Here is a 19,981-nt window from a genome sequence, read left to right as displayed (position 1 = left end):
TGCTCCGTCTTCCCGGAGAGAAAGCCATTCTTGAAAACCTGACCACCGGAAGATCCAGCCACAGATATTATAGAATCTCGTCTAAATAGCTTCCTCAAAAATCTCATTGGGGGGATACTGAGAAAGCCAAGTGTGCAGTTCGCGTAGTGTTTCCTCTTCAGTCTCGTCTTCTAGGTCTTGAAGTGTGGCACTCAATTTAAATATTCATGGTGAATCGGCGACCATTGTATGCAAGCTATGTTGAACGGCAGGCCCTATGATAAGCTGCGAGAAGGCTTCAATGGGAATTAGATAATGCAACTACTGTACTAGTCTCCCGAGTAGTTCTGCTCGTCTTTCTCGTCTGCTTTTGCCCTTCTGTGCCCACGCAAGCTTTGAACCTCATAATCCGGGAGTTGTTCGAGGTAGCTCGACCAAACTTCTAGCGAAAGAAATATCAGTTCTTGTGGTAGGCTGATTCCGTATATCACTTATATCTTGTATATTTTGCCCTTCCTGATCACTTAAAATTTCTCTCATTGCATCGATAACCTGGCGCAAAATTTTTAGTGTTTCTGAGTCTGTCAGAGCCTCGTGTCATTCCTCAGATAATTCTATAATATCTCCATCCAATCGAAGACACTTCCCCAATTTCTTGATTCACGATCTGTGAGATGCGAACTGGATGGCCAAAGCCCGCTCATCGGCCTTGAAATGCTTGTAGTCGTCAATTTTCTCGATAGGATCCAGGCAGATTGCGAACAGGCTGGGGAGCTTAATGACTCGAACTAGTATATTTATGGGATTTATGACGTCTATATTGGCCAATTCATAGAGTGGAAAGCTAGAGGCTAGAGCAAGAAGAACTAAAAGGAGATGGCTGCATGCTATTACTGTAGATCACAAGCTCAATTTGCTCTAGGTATAACTGCAGCTAAGAGGGGCTATTGGGATGCATCCAATCGATTCTGGAAGACCCCTGCGCCAAATGACAATCCGTCATCATCCTGGTATTTACAAAGGCTTATATGCCTAACGCTAATCTGAATATGAAGAGTTTATGAGGAAGCAAATCAGTGTCTGTATTGGCTAATTCTGCCCTAGCGTATGTAATCTGCTATAGCAAACGAGACAAAGCGCAATACGCAATATCGAAAATCTCTATTTGCATTTAAACCTGGCGACAATGAAGTTTTTTAAAAAAGTTAATTGGCTAGATTCTAACAAATTACTCTGTCAAAGTCGTCACTCAAGGCCAGGACTTGTACCGGCTATGCGATTGGCAACCTAAGATAAGGACAGATGCCGCGACTAATAAATTCTAATTCTAAACGAAATGTCATTCATATCAGGTCAACTCTAGAGGATAAATATGGTTTACTCAAAGACAATTCAAGGGTAAAATTGCCGTAAGATAATTATATATTCGTATCCTTATAGTAGCAGAGCAGCCATTTGTGTGCAATCCAAAACTTAGGGGAAAAAGAAGAAGAAGAAGAAGAAGAAAACGTCTACAGCATCCGCTCCGGTGTCTTGAAGCAGCAAATACCGCTCGTAATGCAACGAAAATGAATAAAATAACGGAGTTGATGAACGATTTTGGTGACCTGACGCAATTTGATTCGTTCTTTTAGGCATGCCTGTATCAGATTTTCATTGCCAGTTGGTCACTAAAGGCGGAACCAGGGGGTTAGTAGGTAGTTAAAAGAGCTAAGCTACATGCATGCACACAAGAGTAAGAAGATAATGCTTAATCAAAAGCTCTATTCCGAGATGGGCAGCTCTCATGTCGTCTCCATTTCATCCATGCACTCTGAACGCCCTACATATAGGTATCTAAGGTTAGACATAAGCCAACTTCCTAATTCTATATTAAAGTGGAGAGACCTCGCATATCTCGCTATATCCTAGTCATTTAGTCATTGCGCTACTTAAAACCCTTTTTTTCCTGCCAGACGGCAAAACCTACTATCTTTAATATCATAGAGCAACCAGTAGCTGGAGTTATAGATATTTTTAATCCGATTTAATGATATTCGTGTGGTCAGCCAATATAAGTTGGTTCTGTTGAGTACATCTTAAATAGTTTTGATACCAGTATAGAGTATGGCATTCGGTCAACACGTATAAGGCAACCTTAATATAACTCAATGTGGACAGCAGCTCTTACATAAGCTGCCAAAAAGTAAGCACCCTCAGTATGCCACAGTCTAATCTTCGCAAAATGTCCTACCAATTCTTAGGAGTCATACTATTCATTGGCAATTACACAGCCGCGGTAAGAGCGGTACTGACTGACTGGAGACCTGAACGTTATGCTACCTATTGAATTCGTTCTATGAAATATATTGATGGTTGTTTCTGAAACAAGAATAGGGTGTGTGTTGTATATCTTAACCGAGACCCTCATTTATTTGCATTGAGAGATGTGGATCAGGACCCAAATAGTAATATGCATATGCCGCAATTACGACATGAAATCTCGGCTAGATATTGGGCAAAAAACGCCTGCAGATACTGTTGCTCTTGAATTCAAAACTTCCGTAGAGTATTCACCGCCATAGGTTTAATAGCTTAGTTATTACAACGTCATGTTCATCAGTCAACTCATGTATAAATAGCCTCATGTCTCACCAGGCTTTCGTTCATGTAAAATCAGAGACATAGCAAGAGCATTCTTCATTACAATACTATTAGCTCAACCGAAGTAATCTTTACATAATGCTTCTTCCCTCGCTTATTGCTTGTTGGCTGACGCTCTCCTCGGCCTCAAGCCTCCCCGGTGTTGGGTCAAATTGGAATGCAAACGCAGCACGACGCGCTGTTTATTTCCTTGACAATGACCCAAGTGGTGCTTCAATCGTGTCTTTGAACGTTTCCAGCAATGGAACTCTTTCTAATCCCATGAGAACCTTTACCAAAGGAAATGGCTCATGGGCAAAGTGGATTATTTCGAACCCCCCTCCTCCTGATAACACTGGGTTTGCAGGACCAGACAGTCTATTCTCTGCCAACGCGCTTATTGTGTCTAAGAATTTTCTTTTTGCTGTTAATCCTGGAAGCAACACACTTTCAATGTTTGTGATTGATTCTAGTAACCCTCAGGACCTCACCCTTGTCAGAGAACCTGTCAGCACCTTGGGTGATTTCCCAATCTCGGTAACCTACTCAGAGACTCTCAACATTGGTACGTTTACATAATATTAGATATTCCCAAAAGAAAAATCTAACTCGTCGTAGCTTGTGTTCTCAATGGTGGAACTAGGGCTGGGGTTGCTTGCTTTTCGGCTGATGAGTCTCGTGGTCTCGTGGCCTTGGACAGCAGCCTTCGCTCAATCACCCAAACCATTAATCAAACGACACCGCCAGGTGGCCCCATCCTCACCGCCTCAGATATCATGTTCAATCCGTCTTCAACAGGTCTCTTTGTTTCCACTAAGGGCGCGCCTCCTTCTTCTGCAGGTGCCAGTCCAACCCTTGGCTCAATCTATGCGTGGCCAGTGGTTGGAAATAAAGTTTCCACGACTGCAACCATCTCGCAACCAGCAGGTGTCATATTGGACTTTAGCCTCACATTTCTGGGGACAGATGATTCTCTTCTACTTACAGATGCTGCTGGAGTAGCCTACATTCTCTCGGTGTCTTCCAGCTTGCAGGTTGCGGTCAAAAACACAGTTGCGCTTCCGTCGAATGAAGGGCTCGCTTGCTGGGGAGTGTATGTGCAAGAACTTAGTAGTGCATATGTCATAACCGCAAGTACTACTGACATCACTGTTGTGAATCCTAGTACGGGTTTCGCCAGTGGCACCATTACATTACCAACAAGTGATGTTGGAGTTTTTGACAGCGCATCTGATGGAACATATTTGTACAGCCTGACTAACATTGCAAGCGTTGCTGTGGTCGATCTGGCTGCGAATACCCCCAAAATGATCCAAAATCTAGATCTGGGCGCGATAGGAGCCAGGAAAGGCTGGCAGGGTATGGCTATTTACTCTAGCGCTTGAGTGACACGGATTGTGGAGAGGAGAACTGTAGGCACTGAAGCCTTCTATTAACATTGGGACTTGTCGCTTTGTATATGTCTTACATAGGTAGCATTTCGCTTAGCAATCAGGGTACTCTCCACATTACAATGTACTAATGTTTTTCCGGCAAGGAAAGCACTGGGGTTGGTGGTTTTAATAAGTAATTGCCCACTGGAGCCCGAAAGTCTTACAGTAATTAACGCTATGAAGAAGTGGTAAAGAATTGGTGTCATATACCGGCCGGCCTACTTAGCTGGATCCTATGCCTCTTCACTATTAATCTCAAGATTGTCGTCGTGTAGTATGACGTTGGCAAGTCTCCTCATCTATACGTGACGCTTCTTGTACAAAATATTGAGCGTAGAGCGAGCCCTACACGATAGCTTCTCGCAGACGCATTTATAGCCCACCCATATATACATGTAGCCTGGGGTAATTGGGCACTAGCAGTGAGCTAACCCTTCTTTTTTTAACCTCTATTTTCAAGTTAGGGGCAACAACGTCGTTGAGCTGTTTGCAAAGAAGTTTTAGTCTAAACAACTATATCTTCAATTGCCGCAATGAAGCAGTAGTAGCACCGCATGAGAAGTTCTATTACATCAAGCCACATCGAATAAAGGTAAAAGTATCAAGACTCAATGCCATTATATATACTGAATCTGTGAGTTATCCTTTCACATACGACCATAGGCAGTGGAAAATTCGGAGTCCTGTCAAGTTCTTCAAGTGGATTCAATGGCACTGGCGCCCCTGGCTTCCAAGATCGTAGTTACACGGCTTCGTTTTCAGAAGCAACTAAACCAATAATTTTCATACATAACTGTTGTAGCATCTCATGACTATAATTTTTAACGGTATTATATAAAGGTAACCACTGTTCTTTTTTTTTTTTTTTGAAAAAAAAAAGAAGAAAAACAATCTTTTTTATCACTAGCCTCGAAGCTTCCACGAGCTGATTCGCTCCCTTAGAAATGTCAGTTATATACTGATCCCGGCCATTGTCTTTTGCAATACTACGATTGACTCTACAAAAACATGCAGATTCTATACTTCATATTCTTATGCTCTTCTCTACCATTGTAAAGTGGCACATGGCCATGGACAAGATTACAAGAAGCAGTTGCCGATGTATGGATTGCTATAGGAGGCCATCATCGTGGATAACATACCAGCTATTGCCCCCTATCTACCGTCTTCAAATGGATATTCAAGTCTGGCTTTACCCACAGCTCAAAGTTCTCTTGCCCATCCATCCAATTCCTGCTGCTCTCATCAATCGACATGTCAAACTCCCACATCAACCTTGCGAGGATTAGTCTCATCTCGGCATAAGCCAGATTCCTCCCAATACAGCTCCTTTGCCCGACTAGGAACGCGTTCACCGCGTCGAGCCGATCACCTGCGTATCTCGACTTTTCGTCTCCCTTGTTATAGAAGCGGTCAGGATCGAAGCGAGATGGCTCGAGGAAGAGCCTTTCGTCCCGATATATGGCCCATTGCCAGATTCCGACGCGGGTGCCCCCAGGAACAAAGACCCGGCAATCTCATGGCCTCCCGCGGGCACCAGGCGCGGCGAGGAGACTCCGTCTGGTGGGTAGATCCGCAGAGCCTCATCCAAGACAGCCAGCATATAAGTCAGGCCAGCTACGCTGGTGAGGGTGATGTCCTCTCGCCTCTGGAATCGACCTCGGACCTCGGCCACCAGTTTCTGTAGGACGTCCGGGTGCATTGCAAGGAGGAATAGTGTCCCCGTGAGCAGTGTTGCAGTGGTCTCGCTTCCAGCATTGACCAGCAATGTCGCGTTCCTCTTCAGCCCATCCATGCTCATCCCATCCCGAACCAACGTGTCTAAAAAATCGCTTCTGTCCGTGCCCATCGCAATACGCTTCTTCGTTTTGCTCAGGACTAGCTCAAAATGCATCTTGCGGGCTTTATACCCAACGCCCAGCTGCCTCATGATCCAATTTGCAGGCGCCAGGATCCCAAGGGCTTTGAAGATCTGAATCTTGACGCGGCCTTTGAAGCTGCCGAGCACAAGCGCGATCCATGGATGATAACCACTACCTTCGAGGCATCCAAAGTCTTCCCCAAATGTGAGGCTGCCAATGATGTCGAAGGTGGCGTAGGCGATCCAGTCGCGCATATTGACACTTTGAGGTCTCCCCGTGGCATCGGTGCTGTGTTCTCCGAGTCTCCGTATCAGAAGATCAACGTAGCTGCCGATGAGTGGTTCTTGAGCTTTCATTGCCCTGTCGCTGAATCCAGGACTCAGCTTCTTTCGAAGATGATGATGCGCCTCATCTGACGAGCTTATAATGGACGGCGGTAGGTCGTTGAACGGGTTGTAGAACGCCATGTCTGGTGCCAAGGCGTGGCCGTGGGGGTTTCTGGCAATACCGGGCGGCTGCCGAATGAAAATATCTTCCCATGCTTGAGGATCTGTGAATGAGAGCTCGTTGGGAGCAATGCGAACTACCGGGCCGTACTGCGTGTGTACATCCTTGACATGGTAGACAAGGCGACCGCGAGACAGGAAGTAGAGCTTGGGAAGCACGCTGGCTCTATTGATAAGAGGACCGGGAAACCTACGGAGGGGATGAAGGAAAATGTTGTAGAAGAGGAAAGAGATTATGTACAAGAATGAGAGCATGGTGGCGAAGAGGCACCATTCGAGAGGAGACTGTGGGATCAGGACCGCCATGGCGCGCACGATGTTACGAGCATGTCAGCAAGAAGCAAATGGGAATTAAAAAAAAATTTAAAAAAATTAAAATTAAAAGCAATTCCGGTCGTGGTTGTTTTCTCAGATGAGCACTTTTGTAATGAGGAATTCAGTCAAGCGGCATGACTTCGCGGGGACGATCTTTCAACTCATTCAAATCATTTAATTCAAAAAGCTTGCTTATCCCGACGCACCGGCAACCTCCCGCTCTCACTGCGGGACCAGAAAGGAAGCGAAGGATTTGACGTTGTAAGATGTAACGTTCCTAAGTATTACTCTTGTCGCATGCAATTAAGAGTTATCGCCCCGCCGTTGAAGGATTGATTGTTGCCTTGCACGGGGGCCATGTCGAATTGCGAGCGTATTTGTAAAAAACTAGATACGCAAGCCGATTTAGCAACACTATTAGCTTGAATGATACGCCCAACCTTCCGTGTCAGATATGTCGCATAGTGTTAAATCGTACAGTATGAATTACAGTTGCTAAAAGAATGAGTTCATGTGTTTTGCGACATGTGAGAATACAGTTAAATGCATTTCGTATCTTAACGCCTGTCTATAGAACTCCTCATCTAGTGCCGTCTAGTTCCGTCAACTGCCGTCAACTGCCGTTAAGTGCTTACATGGCCCTGCCTTCATCTTCTGCATATTGCCGTAGGGCTTTGACAGCCATGGCCGTGATTACACCCCTGCTGCCAACCTTGATATCCTCCTTGCCGTACTTGAACAGCCAGACCCTGTTCCAACCACCGTCGAGTTGTTGGCTCTCCAGCAGCACTCGCACATCTCTCTTCGCGTACGGCACTCCCATAGCCTGAGCACTCAGAGTCCTCAGTGCCGCTCCCAACACGTCGCCATCACACCCTGCCCGGTCCCTGATTTCACTCACTAATAGCTCGCGCATCTCCGACAACGACGGATCCTTGGGCCGCCGCGAGCACAAATTACTAAGGATGTAAGGCATGTAGTCAATGTTCTCATAGTAGCGGCTTCCGAGCTCATAGGTCTTGGTCCGTAGCAGGCGGCAGAGGAAGAGGTAGGTATGTGCAAGTTTGTGGCCTTGGCCTTGAAGGCAGAAGAAGCGGAAGGCGTTGGCAATGATGCCGTGGCAGAGACGAGGACGGTTCTTGTTAAACCAGCACTATGCACACCACCATATGTTAAAAAAAAAATGTATTAGGAAAAGAGGGACCAGGTGCTTCTTACCAATGGTAGATTGTCCGGGCTGAGGTTATTAAGAATGACATCCATCGCTGCCTCCTTCTCATGGGCGGGAATATCGTCCAGTGTGCACATAGCGTAGGAGGTAGTATCGCAGTCATCGCTGTAAGTCGTGCCCATGAACGTGTTCGAGTGGTGAAAATAGTTCCATGTTGGCCCTTCTCTCCTGTCCAGCTTGATCAAGCGCCTGCATACTTATTAGTGGTTGATTTTCCTTTGCCTTTCGCAAGATCCAGAAGCCACAGGACATTCATAAAACTCACTTGTCTCTGGTCAGCTCCAAAATGATAAACTGGCTAAAATTATCAGGCTGTTCTCCTCCAGTGCTCAGTTCCAGCATCATTTTTTTCGCGTTTCTCTCCATATACTCCATGCCGCGATTCACGGGGTCTCCCAACAAGTTCCAGATCGTCCTCTCAACCTCTTTTGGGTTGCTAAACGTCACTCCTTTGAATCCTAATGCAGCAGCTGCAACTACATTTTCAACCCTGTCGTCGACAAATATGCAGCTTCCTGCATCAAGCTCATACGTCTCAAGAAACTTTATATAAGAAGCACTGTCCGGCTTTCTCACTCCAGTCTGCCCACTTGTCTGGAATCCATCTAGAATGCCCCAAACGGAGATCATTGGCTTCAAAAATTCATAGTCGGGCTGTGAAATGTTGCTCATTCCATAGACCTTGATATCTGGAAAGGCTGCCTTGATATTCTTAACGGCGTCTATGAACTCGGAATGCGGTCTGACCGTTTCGGTGAGCTGATCCAGGGTCTCGGTCCAGACATTGACGTCAAGACCAAACTCGGAGGAGACTCTCTCGTAGCATTCTTGACGGGATAAGTGCCCGCACTCATAGTCATACCATGTTGGCGAGTCGAGCACGTTCTTGATCTGGCTGGGTTTCAAGACACTTGAGAAGACCGAGCCCCCGTACGAGAGAAGAACGCCATTCAGGTCAAGAACAATTGCTTTGTAGAGAGACATGGCGGCGTGAATTGAGTTGACACAAATGAACTAATACGACGTGAACAATATGAAGTTTCATGCAAAATGGATGCGTCTGCAGGAGAGTGGCTACTCAAGAGGACAGCACGAGATACCAACAATAAAGTACACGAGGCAATGTGGCCTTCTGCCTAGCTTTTACATGCCCGAGAGCTCAGATACGCTGCTTACCCCATATAGTACATTGTACGTATATAGGTATTTAAGACGAAGATCCCCAGCTACCATGGTTTATGCTTACCGTCTACGGCCCCACCTTAGGATTTACTGTGCTCCGTAGGCTATGCTGGGCGATACGATGCGACACTGCAAGGTACCCCAGGATTTCCCCTTATGCTAATAGCCGGGCAGGATGGCAGGGCAAGAAGAAGGAGTGCATCACCTCTATGAATGTTACACACAATGTGGTCCTCGTCGCTATGTGGCCTATCCCGACTTCTGGTGTCGGTTCCATCAAAAGCTTTATCGTACATATAGTCTCCACTACGCATCTTCGGTGTAACGTGTGCCCTTACCGGGCACGCGTGTACTCAACAAGCTGTGATTTGGAATCGAGAGATAAAACACAGAGTTACAAAACTGAGGCACAATTGGTGGATCAGCGAGCTATAGATGTCTAATTGCAAGGTCAGGATTGGTGCTCCGCGACATCCGCGGAGCACCAATCCTGACCTTGCAGTTGGACACAAGACGTCTCAACAACACCCTTTACAGCTTATGGGGCTTTATAAACTCCACGCATGTACCCAGTTGACAGTATGAGTCCTCTGAACCGACGCAACTTCCTTTTCACGGGCCTATTATACATGCTTAGAAGCTTACCATGCCCCCATCTCCGGCCAGGCTGTATCCTCCTATCGCACCTCCGATAGTTGCAAATCCGCCTGATTTATCCACTTTGCCACCCGGTCTGGTCCCTGTTTCCCCCATCATCACCGACCACCGTAGTGATGAAGAGATTTCAGCATGGCTTACCACCCGCCACGCCGTGAGCTCTGACAAGAACATTTGGGCCTTCTGGCACTCCGGCTTTCTCTCCATGCGGCCATGGTGTCGTCGTAACGTTATAAACTGGATCCGCCGTCTTGGGCCGGACTGGACTGTCCACGTCGTTGACTGTGTCCCCGGCTCTGAGACGAATGTCCGCCATTTCGTTCCTGACGAATACCTGCCAAATGCGTTCCTGCATGGCACAATGGACGGGCCGAGCGTAGGACAGCACTCAGGCGATATAGTTAGGCTGCCCCTGTTATGGCTATATGGCGGCGTGTGGCTTGATGCCGGAACTCTCTTATTTCGACACATCGAAGACATCTGCTGGCGGCAGATTGAGGACCCGGTCACGCCGTATGAGATGGCTGGCTTCGTGCTCAGCCTACGTCCTGATGAGGATGCCATGATAAACGGCTTCATCGCCGCCAAGAGAAACAATCCCTTCATCAAGCGCTGGCATGACATATATCTCACCATGTGGATAGGGGTCACTAATGCTGATGGATTTCACAAACACCCCCTCTTAAAGCATCTACCGCTGTTGAATCCTCCCTTGAGCAAAAGCAAGCTTGTGCTGGACGTGACAATGGAGTCCTTTACTGACTATCTCGCTCACTTCGTAGCCTTTGAGCGGCTCCGGAAGCTCGTTGATCCTAGTGATGGTTTCGATGGGCCAAAGTACTATCGGGAGAATATACTCTTCGCCAAGGCTATGCAAGAGACATACTACGTGCAGCCGAAAACAAAATGGTCTGGTCCTCGGCAGCTCGGCTATCTGCAGACGCGAAGAGATGGACTGAACGGCAGTGAGTCGGATGAAGTCCATGCGAACTGGCTCGAAGCGCAGGAGTTTGTACATGACGCTCTGGCGAATAGCTCAACTATGAAGCTATCTCATGGTCATCCCGGCGGAAAGGATTTCCTAGCGGATCTATTGGATCTGCCAGAGAACGAAAATGCAGACTGTGAGCCGGGAACCTTTGCGGAGTACCTGAGATGGGGAAGCGTTCATCTATATCAAACAAGAGAAATGATTCCTTACATAGTAGATAATAGCAAGGAGAAGGTATATCACATTGGGGTACTAGAACCAGTAGAGGAAGTGTAGCAAAAAACAGCATCTCGCTCATTAAACAAAATGAGTGCCTTAGGAAGATAAGGCTTCCGACAATCACCATGTTTTATTACTTCTTCCACTTGTCTAGATATGAGTAGATAACAAGGATCATAAAGAGGTGGTTTCTAATGTTGAAGCTGTCAATGGCCACGTACCTGCAAAGCGCAGGGACATTTCGATACCCTTTCCTACACTCCGACAGGCTTGGCTGTGAGGGAATAGTCTGATTCGAATATATTGCCTCGATTCGTAGGACAGTACTTTGCAAGGGCCTCCAAGGCTCAAGCGAGGCCATGTCCTCAAGGGAAAAGACAGGAGAAGCATGATATGGTGGCTTTCTGTCTTGCCACAGTAACTGCTGTATTCCCATATTTATCCATATTTATCCACAAGGCGTAGATTCGTACGAGCTTCCATCGGGATAACCACAACTTACTCATGACCCTCCCTGGACGGCCGGGGAGCAATGCCATCACTTCCTTGCCGCTTCCTTGGTTGCTACCATCTATAGAAGTATCACTAGCTGCCACTATAGAGCATCTGTAATGCATGGAAACACACGCCAATAAGTTATCTTCTTGAAAGCTGTGTGAGATAGCCATGCCAAAATTCTGACTAAAGCTTTATCTGGCAGCTTACTTGAATCAGAGGCACAGTCAAGGCATCCCTTGGCCGTGGGGGGCAACTTGACAACGCAAATGAGGGTTACCTCATGGCAACGTGGGCCATGGTTTTGTACACTGGCAAACTTGATGTTATGAATAAACTCGTCAATGAGTGGGCCGAGGCTTACGCTGAAACTCACAAAGGCCATTACTGTCTCCTTAATCTCGTTTCAAGTCTCTGGTTCGCTGGCCATACTACTCTAACATAGCAATGTGAATAAACATGCCGATTTAACATAGGAAAATAGTTATTGCATCAATTATTGCGTCAAATATAATATAGAATTGCCCCAAGTGTATAATTTTCTATTTATTAATTCGCTATAGTTGCGGATAATGTCATTGACCTTAGACGCGAGATAATCTGGTGATATACCATCCGCGGTATCATCTTGCAATCATGATGCTGCAAAATTGGCTGAGCAAGATTAATATCTGCACCCTTATCAAGTAATAGCTGAACCATATTATAGTGTTCTAGCTCCATCGCTAATTGTATCGGCCTCCCGCAGTTTATGTTGATCGGCCAATTGCTAGGTAGCATGCTACTATTTAAATCATGAAAACCGATGTTGACATCTGCGCCATGAGCCAGCAATAGCCGCACTAGATCCTCATCGCCTAAAACAATAGCCCTGATAAGGGGAGGTGTGTATTCTGCGGGTTCAGATTTATCCCCATAAGTCATGTTGAATGTAAAAAGCTCACGATACCCGCCATGGTCTCGACATTTGGGGTCTAACGGTCGATCTGAATCTTTAAAGTCACACTTTACGCCATTAGCAAGCAAGATATTAATAATAGATATATCTCGTTTTGTTATGGCATGACCCAGTGCTCTTGTGCAAGGAATTCGATCTGTCTTTTGAACCAAGATCTTAACCAGCTCGTGGTTTCCCTGTTGCACTGCACTTAATAACGGCCGACCCCCTAAGGTGTATGAACTCTTTGTACTAGTATTAGCGTCAGCGCCAGTAGCAAGGAATAGTTCTACTATTGGAACATCCCCCAGCTCCGTAACATATTCTAATGGCGTTTGAGATGTAAAACTAAGATCAAAGTTTACATCGGTGGTATATTCCTTCAATAATACGGGCACAAGATGTAAATATTTGTTCTTCAGCACTGCATCAAGTGCACCCTGTCTCTGAGTTTCATTTGGAAAGTCATGGACGTTTGCGTCGGAGCTTTCATGGATGCTGGCTTTACCATCTTGATGCGTGATGGAAATAGACTGAGAGTGCTGCTTCGTAGGCGGCGTATATTTCTGTTTCAAATTGGTAATTGGCTTTTTATCCTTTGTAGAGCAATTAAAGAAATGGAACGCTTGGTCTTGAATGTTCCAGACCAGCTCCCAATCCTCTTTCTTTTCGACGCCAACGCTAGTAGATTGGGCGGTGATGCGATGAGATTCTATAGCAACCGGCACAATTGCAGGCTGATGGGGTTCGATGGCGGCTGGCACAGTGGTAGGCTTATCAGGCTTTCTGTTTTCGAACCCGTCAAATAAATGCACTAGTTCAGCCAGTGGTTGGTGTTTTCGGTGTTCAAAGTACGCAGTTAGCTCAGGGGGTTTGAAAGCGGGCTCATACTCCCGCCGCGCAACTTTATTCCAGTCAAGTTCGTCAAAAAAAGGATGCTCTTTAATCTCGGATGCCCCGTTCGCCCCTAGTCGCTCTCCGGGATTGCGAATAAGGAGCTTGGCAAGAAGATCTTGCGCAGATGCCGGTAGCAATTTTGAAACCTCGAGAGGTTCGGACAGGATATTGCGGCATCTCTCTTGCATATCCTCGTTGTAAAATGGAGGTAGTCCCGTCAACATCTCGTAGAGGAAAACTCCTAATGTCCACCACTTTGATGCTGTAGTAATAGTACTTGTAGAGCCCTTGCTAGTAAGTAGTTCGGGAGCCAGGTAGTCCACAGTAATGTCTGACTCGATTTCCGTACCTTCTATCCCCAGATAGATAAGACGGGGATCGTGGAGAACAACATGGCCCATAGAATCCAGAAGAAAATTGCGTGGTTCAAAATGATAATAAGAAGGGTCCACGTCATGTAACCACTCTAATGCAACTAGAATCTCTGCAGTATATAATCTTGCCCTATCAATCCGAAAACGCTGCGCCATTTGCAGGTAATAGAAAAGATACCCACCAGACATAGATGCCCAGAAGAAACATAGCTTCGTTGGTGTCTGTGCGGCGAATTTAAGCGGCGCTATGAAAGGATTGTTATTGACTGGTGAAAGGAGGGCCTGTATCACGTCGCTGTGCGAGAAGTTGGCGGATTTCGGAATACTAATACATTCGTAACAGCAATTGCTGCTTAATATCCCGACTCGAAAACCATAATCAACGTAGTCCCTTTTATAAAATTCGTGGTCTATCGAAGTGCGGATATGCAATGTCTTATTCTTAGCGTATTCAACCTTAATGTGTAACCTTCCAGTACCATTATTGATTTGCAGCCATCTCGTTTGAGAAGAGGATTCGTGTTCAAAACAAGGATATAGTTTCGCTGTACCAAGAAATATATCCTGACTTCTTTCGCGACTGTGTTGATGCTTTGCGTAAAGGCGGATCGTCAATTCGCCAGGTCTGAAGACATCAAACTTCGCATAGTTGTAGGATCTGCCTCTTTCTTTTTCCCATACAGGGTTTTTCAGGGTTCCCGAACGAGCTTTGACGTGGATTTGAGAACTATCGAATTCTAATACTGCATGTGGCAAGTTTTGGTGATCGGGCATTGAAAGCAGAGAGCCTCTAGCTTGAGTTGCGGTAGTAGGGGCTGTCAAAGGATCCTGTTCATGCTTAAAGGCCTCTTCATACTCGGACGGGACTGTGAGGTCAAGCCCTTCGTAGATTGCCACTGCCAGTATACCAGGTCCATGAAAATTTTGCGACTCAATAGGAATAATCTCGGGTCCTTCACAAATCGCCTATTAGCCGGAGTTATGAGGTTAATAGCAGCACATACTGGGTGGAAAATCATCCTTGGGAATTGATCCTCGTGGCTTGGTTTTTGCCGGATCAAACTCCTCCGAAGGACCAAAAGCGGACATCTTGCAAATGTCTATAGTAAAGTTACTATGAGATGGAAAGTGCTTGGCTCGTTATCGTACAGAAGATAGAGATTGTGTATGTATGTAGCTGGTCGATTAGACGAGAGTTGCATGTGTGAGGCCACTTACCCCGCATTAGCGCTTAGGAATAGTGCAGGTATATGTACAAGGGAGCTATGAAGGAACTATTGAATCCGTGGTTATACACTGCCCTCGTCCTATACAAACTGAAAAGCCTATGTAGATGCTATTTAATCTTCGTCAGAAAACATCTAAGCTCAAGGTTTGTCACATCAATGAAACTAATGCCAGTCTGATTTTTAACAATGCACATTCTGAACTATAGCTTTTATTAGCCTGGCAATTTAGATACTCTCGAATACAATCACTGTATTTAAAAATGTTAATAATAATATAAGAATCTCATTATATATAAAAAAAATATTGAATGAGACAAGTACCCACGAGCCCGGCTCATCTGGACAGACACTGAACCTACTTCATGTATACAAGTTCCTTTGGGCCCACAACTACCCAGCAAGCTAGGTAGTTATGGGCTCATTCTATCTGTTCCTTCATCGGCAGCTTCTGGTTTAAAGGGCGACTAGAACCGTTTCAAGAGTGGTAAAGTTTGGAGACCTGCGATGTTACGAGTCAGTTGAGTTACCTTGGAGAAAATACTAGAATCATACCCAAGCCCTGTCACTGGATCCCACCCAGCAGCGGCAGGGAAACCCCAAAGGGTTGTTTCATCGGCAGAGCTACAGGCCGCATTATTACCCTCGGTGATGTCGTTAAATGCCTCCGGATGTGCATACTGATAGAGTAGTCGAAAGTTAGCAACGATGAAGAAGCCCCATCTTGTGTCCAACAAGAAAGTCATCCACATTCCAAAATTACAACACCACTTACCAGAGCTGGGTTAACAAATCCAAGTGTGCCCTTTCCTGCCGCAATACGCTTCTCGTTGATCAGAGTCAGTATAGAGCCCCAGAGAGGAGCCGAAAGCGAGGTCCCGCCAATTGTGTAATAGTCTCCTCCATAGACAATAATCTGGTTCTCTCCTACAGCTGCCACGTCTGGATAACCTCGGCCACCGCTATTATACACTTGATTAACGTCTGTGATGTTATCGAAGCTGCCATTAACAATAATCTGGTTATACGAGCTAAATGGCAACGAAGCCTGCACCTGATCATAATACGCCTGGATAGCTTCCTTCTGATAATCGGCAGCACTGTGGATATTACTGAAACCCCCACCACTAGGGAATTGCGTAGTGGCGACCTCTTCGAGTATCTCCCACTCAATTGGAGGTGCAGTAGGGTCTGAACGCCTCAGCTCCGTACCGCCGACAGTAAGGATGTAAGGGCAGGTCTGAGGGAAGGACGGTGCGAATATAGTCCCTACAGTGGGTTCCTCGTTTGAGCCGATACAGCCCAGGTGGGACGCAACACCGTCGTCGCCCGAAGACATAACAACAGTAACTCCCTGCAGACCAAGCTTCATATACTCGTTGCATTGACGGTACTGATAGTTATTGGGAAGGAGATCCTCAATGGCGCTATACGAGATGGATATCACGTTAGTAGGCTTATACACACCGCATTGGAGTTGTCCTTGATATCCGATAGGCGCAGGATAATTGGTATTTGGGTAGAAGGGGTCAGCGCATGATGGGTCAGTGCAATCGCCGGTCTCGTTGAAGGCACTGTAGGTGCAGTAGCTACCATCAAGAGCGTCAAGAAAAGCTTGAACCTGTCAGTTAAACATGTGAATAGGGGGCAATAGGCGGTCTTACTGTTAAAGAAGCCCTCTGATCCCACAATCTCCCAGTATTCATCATCTGTCTGGAATAAGACCGTTGTTTGGGGCCATATGAGCGGGATAGAAGCCTGGAAGTCCAAAGTAGACTCCGGTCCAATGCTGCCAAAACCAGTACCGACAGAGGCCACGAGGTCTTCATAAGACCCTATGGCACCATCGACTAGTCGATTTTCGGGATACGTCCCTGCCGGAATATCAAGGTAGCTGGTACAGAATGAGCTTTGAGCCTCTGTAGTAAGCATAGAGTGTCATCTCGGGCTCCTTACGGGTAGAGATTTGCCAAGAACTGGTCAAGATCAGCTGTACTATAATGATCGTTCAGAGCTTCGAAGATTCCAAGCTCATTTCCAGGAGCAGCGGTTGTGCCATTGGCGACGCCGTACTGAACTACACTACACATTAGTCCAGTCAGGTACGCTGGATGAGATCTGGGGCCGCCCACCTCTAATACAGTCGGCAGTGATAACAGTGCTGCAAGTAGTAGAATTCACACCTGGGATGTCATTGGCAGCACTTATATAAGCGATGTTATTCTTAGCCATTGGACCGTCCGCAAGTCCTGGGACATGTTCTCTGCGCTTCTTAAGCTTTCGCTTCAAGGCGCCATTTTCTCGCATCCTAATTCCTGGAGTTGCATAGTCAATGTGTTCCTGAATATGGGTAGGAACATGATATTCGTCGCAGGCAATGTCTCTATGCGAGCCGGTGCTGTCCTCCCAGAAATAGAAGTCGGTGATGAGGAGGTCCTCAGCCTCTTCGGTTGCTGCGTCAAATTGAATCCACTATAGTCCTGGCAATTAGAGCGAATTGCGCAAAGATATTGATAGAGAAGACGCTTATCCGCGCCAGCCTTAGGCGTATACGCCTCGGTAGTAGCCGAGCTTATGAGATATACATGTACTTGCCTGTTTATTAGCTGATTGGCTAATACGCTGCCTTTCAATGCCGGAAGACACGAGCCAATTAATGACAGCATCCACGCTAGACTGCGCAGGAGCAAAGAAGTCGATGATTTCCTCTGAGGTCATGTGTTTGCCATAACTGGTGGAACCGGGAGTAGAACTATACTCTGAATGTTAGCGTCACCCCTATGCACTTATTTAGGTATTTCGCCAACATTTCCATAAGTCTAGTATGCCCTGCATCTAAATTGCGCTGCTTCAAGCCAATACGCATGGGCAGAATAGTTTTAGGAGACAATCTTTCCCTCTTAGTCCAGTGTTGGGCTATGCGAGACTTGTGCCGTTCATGCACCGTGTGCGTGTTTGGAACATCACGCTTGCCGGGGGGGTTGTCGCGCAAAAGAGGACTTGCAACAACTTCAATGGCCAGCCCAAGGCCAAAAGCGGCGGCGAGAGAACGGAGTAACATGGCCGCTTTCTATAAAGTAAACTCAATCTATCAAACGGATAGAGATACTATAGCGATGACTACACTACAACTGAGGCAGCAGAAGACATCATGTAAATATATAGCTCCATCTTGATTTAAGAAGCAATCATTGATTTGACGTGAACAGGGTGTTGCTAGATGTGGAAGGTACATTAGACAATGTGTGTCAAGTGATAGCAAGCAGAGATAATAGATCCCTGTACTTTAGCCGGATATAGGAACAAATGCAACCATGTATAACCGTATTACTATGTCTGATAAAGTATTTCCATAACTCTTTAGAGATATATAATATGAAGAATGTTTATTAAAACCCTCCATTTATTATACTAATAAAATGTTCAAGATAGCCAAGAAGAAAAAGGTAAAGTCATGAGATTAGCTTATACACACCAGCAGTTATTTAATGATATGGTGTAGACCAGCTAAATAGAGAGTGATTCTAACCACAGACGCATCATAAACTATAGACGTGCTCCCAATATTCCAATGACGGGGTTGACATACATGCAGGTATGGCGTTATTGAATTCTAACGTTGATATTAGAGAGTGACTTGGGGAGACATAGTTTAGCGGAGAAATTCATTACATAGAATGTCGCCTTTTCCAAAAACAGATGCCAAGTCTTCATTATGCGCTATGCGCGTGCTCTTGCCCCTCTATTCCGTCAACAACGTTATCTCCAGATTTAACAATATTTAGTCAAGAATAGATAAAAGCTTCGAGATTCGTAGTTAACCCCTCATTATTCAAATCAAACCATACCTTCCTTGATAGCAGAGTGTCCTACAAACTCTTACTTTAATGTAAGGTAGATAGCAATATTGAATACGAGTCCTCCCATGAAAACTAGTACTCATATGCCTTGGTAATCTCTTTATAATCATGGCAGCTCCAAGAACTCCATCTTCTTATCTGCCGAGAACCTGCAGCTTGCATCCAATCTCTTTTAGCTCTATCACCCTCTTTAAGAATCATGATCTTAAAGTAACGCTATAATCATCAATCATACCAAAGAGATCTTGGCAGAACCGTTTGTATCAGATAGTTGCATCTTCATCACACCATCTTCCATTATTAAAACGGTTAAAGAATATATCTTCCACATTATCACGGGCACAAATAAAACTAGCATCTTCCATTCGAGGTTGCGTTGCTGCCTAACCTGCATGCCCCAAATAGGTATCCTGCTGGTAACTCTCGCTATGTCGGCATAAATGTCACCAACTCTTTGTAGGCTCCCAAACTTTGGAGGAGGTTGATGGGGGTTATGCGGTAATTTACTCGCCGTATGGAGACTAAGCACGTTGGATGAAGACCACAATAAAGCCTAACTTGTAATAGAGTATCGGCACTATAATATGCTTAATAAAATTTACAACATAATACCAATTGCGACATCTTCAAATGCATACTACCATAAATAGTGGAAAATCCGGTTTCCCATTAAGCTCTTTCGTTGTGCTCAGTGGCCTCCATTCCCGGCATCCTAACATTCCAGTGTCTCATAAATTCCGTTTTTAATAGACAATAATCCCGTACCCAAATCGTAGTATTAACATAGTCTATCGTTGTAATAATCCAAGAGTAGCTTACCAAGTATGAAGTATTCTTGTAGTTTAACAAGTGTCTAATAAAAACCAGCCAGGCTTCGTGGCCTCTTTTTACATGTTTCTATTCTCGGTGGTTCTGTGCATCCTCTCGCACTCTGTTTGTTAGAGTAAGTTATTTAATTATACCAAATTCGGAGTAATGATCATGTCTTTGTATAGGTAGTGTTGGGTATTATGTACGGTAGTATAGACTCTTCTCAACGCAGGGCTTTTACTACTGCTCTACCTCCATCTCCGTTGTCCCTTGGAGAGTCCATATGTGTTATTATTTGGCAAAAGTCCTTAGGTAAGACAAATGGGCCTCTGAAGCAACTCACCCTTTCCATTTATTGCGAATTATCTTGATCCATGTGATAATG

The 19,981-nt window shown here is 45.6% G+C and overlaps 6 protein-coding genes across 6 annotated transcripts; 2 read left to right on the top strand and 4 right to left on the bottom strand.

Annotated features, from left to right (window-relative positions):
- Positions 1 to 2,700: 2,700 nt before the first annotated feature.
- On the top strand, positions 2,701 to 3,986 carry TrAFT101_011016 (uncharacterized protein; the record flags this gene model as incomplete). Its single annotated transcript, XM_024901048.2, has 2 exons — positions 2,701 to 3,166; positions 3,220 to 3,986. 2 exons carry the CDS (start codon positions 2,701 to 2,703, stop codon positions 3,984 to 3,986), a joined length of 1,233 nt encoding a protein of 410 aa, XP_024756959.2.
- A 1,085-nt stretch (positions 3,987 to 5,071) lies between these two features.
- TrAFT101_011015 (uncharacterized protein) lies at positions 5,072 to 6,770 on the bottom strand. The gene has a single exon (XM_024908770.2). It carries the CDS (start codon positions 6,706 to 6,708, stop codon positions 5,386 to 5,388), a length of 1,323 nt encoding a protein of 440 aa, XP_024756958.2. The 5' UTR covers positions 6,709 to 6,770; the 3' UTR covers positions 5,072 to 5,385.
- A 503-nt stretch (positions 6,771 to 7,273) lies between these two features.
- TrAFT101_011014 (uncharacterized protein) lies at positions 7,274 to 8,932 on the bottom strand (the record flags this gene model as incomplete). Its single annotated transcript, XM_024911063.2, has 3 exons — positions 7,274 to 7,870; positions 7,936 to 8,137; positions 8,214 to 8,932. The coding sequence occupies 3 exons, from the start codon at positions 8,930 to 8,932 to the stop codon at positions 7,349 to 7,351; spliced, it is 1,443 nt and encodes a 480-aa protein (XP_024756957.1). The 3' UTR covers positions 7,274 to 7,348.
- Positions 8,933 to 9,776: 844 nt separating this feature from the next.
- On the top strand, positions 9,777 to 11,054 carry TrAFT101_011013 (uncharacterized protein; the record flags this gene model as incomplete). The annotated part of the gene is made up of 1 exon (XM_066129127.1): positions 9,777 to 11,054. One exon carries the CDS (start codon positions 9,777 to 9,779, stop codon positions 11,052 to 11,054), a length of 1,278 nt encoding a protein of 425 aa, XP_065985257.1.
- Positions 11,055 to 12,014: 960 nt separating this feature from the next.
- Positions 12,015 to 14,889, bottom strand: TrAFT101_011012 (uncharacterized protein). The gene is made up of 3 exons (XM_024910757.2): positions 14,850 to 14,889; positions 14,705 to 14,800; positions 12,015 to 14,653 (listed from the first exon to the last, which is right to left on the bottom strand). The coding sequence occupies exons 2-3, from the start codon at positions 14,787 to 14,789 to the stop codon at positions 12,042 to 12,044; spliced, it is 2,697 nt and encodes an 898-aa protein (XP_024756955.2). The 5' UTR covers positions 14,790 to 14,800; positions 14,850 to 14,889; the 3' UTR covers positions 12,015 to 12,041.
- A 229-nt stretch (positions 14,890 to 15,118) lies between these two features.
- Positions 15,119 to 18,026, bottom strand: TrAFT101_011011 (uncharacterized protein). Its single transcript, XM_024910193.2, has 8 exons — positions 17,734 to 18,026; positions 17,522 to 17,678; positions 17,059 to 17,398; positions 16,883 to 17,003; positions 16,591 to 16,820; positions 15,702 to 16,540; positions 15,482 to 15,606; positions 15,119 to 15,428 (listed from the first exon to the last, which is right to left on the bottom strand). Exons 1-8 carry the CDS (start codon positions 17,985 to 17,987, stop codon positions 15,383 to 15,385), a joined length of 2,112 nt encoding a protein of 703 aa, XP_024756954.2. The 5' UTR covers positions 17,988 to 18,026; the 3' UTR covers positions 15,119 to 15,382.
- Positions 18,027 to 19,981: the final 1,955 nt, after the last annotated feature.

The sequence above is a fragment of the Trichoderma asperellum genome, chromosome 7, assembly GCF_020647865.1.
Source record: "Trichoderma asperellum chromosome 7, complete sequence".
Taxonomy (NCBI): Eukaryota; Fungi; Ascomycota; class Sordariomycetes; order Hypocreales; family Hypocreaceae; genus Trichoderma; species Trichoderma asperellum.
This window is presented reverse-complemented; position numbering and strand designations above follow the sequence as displayed.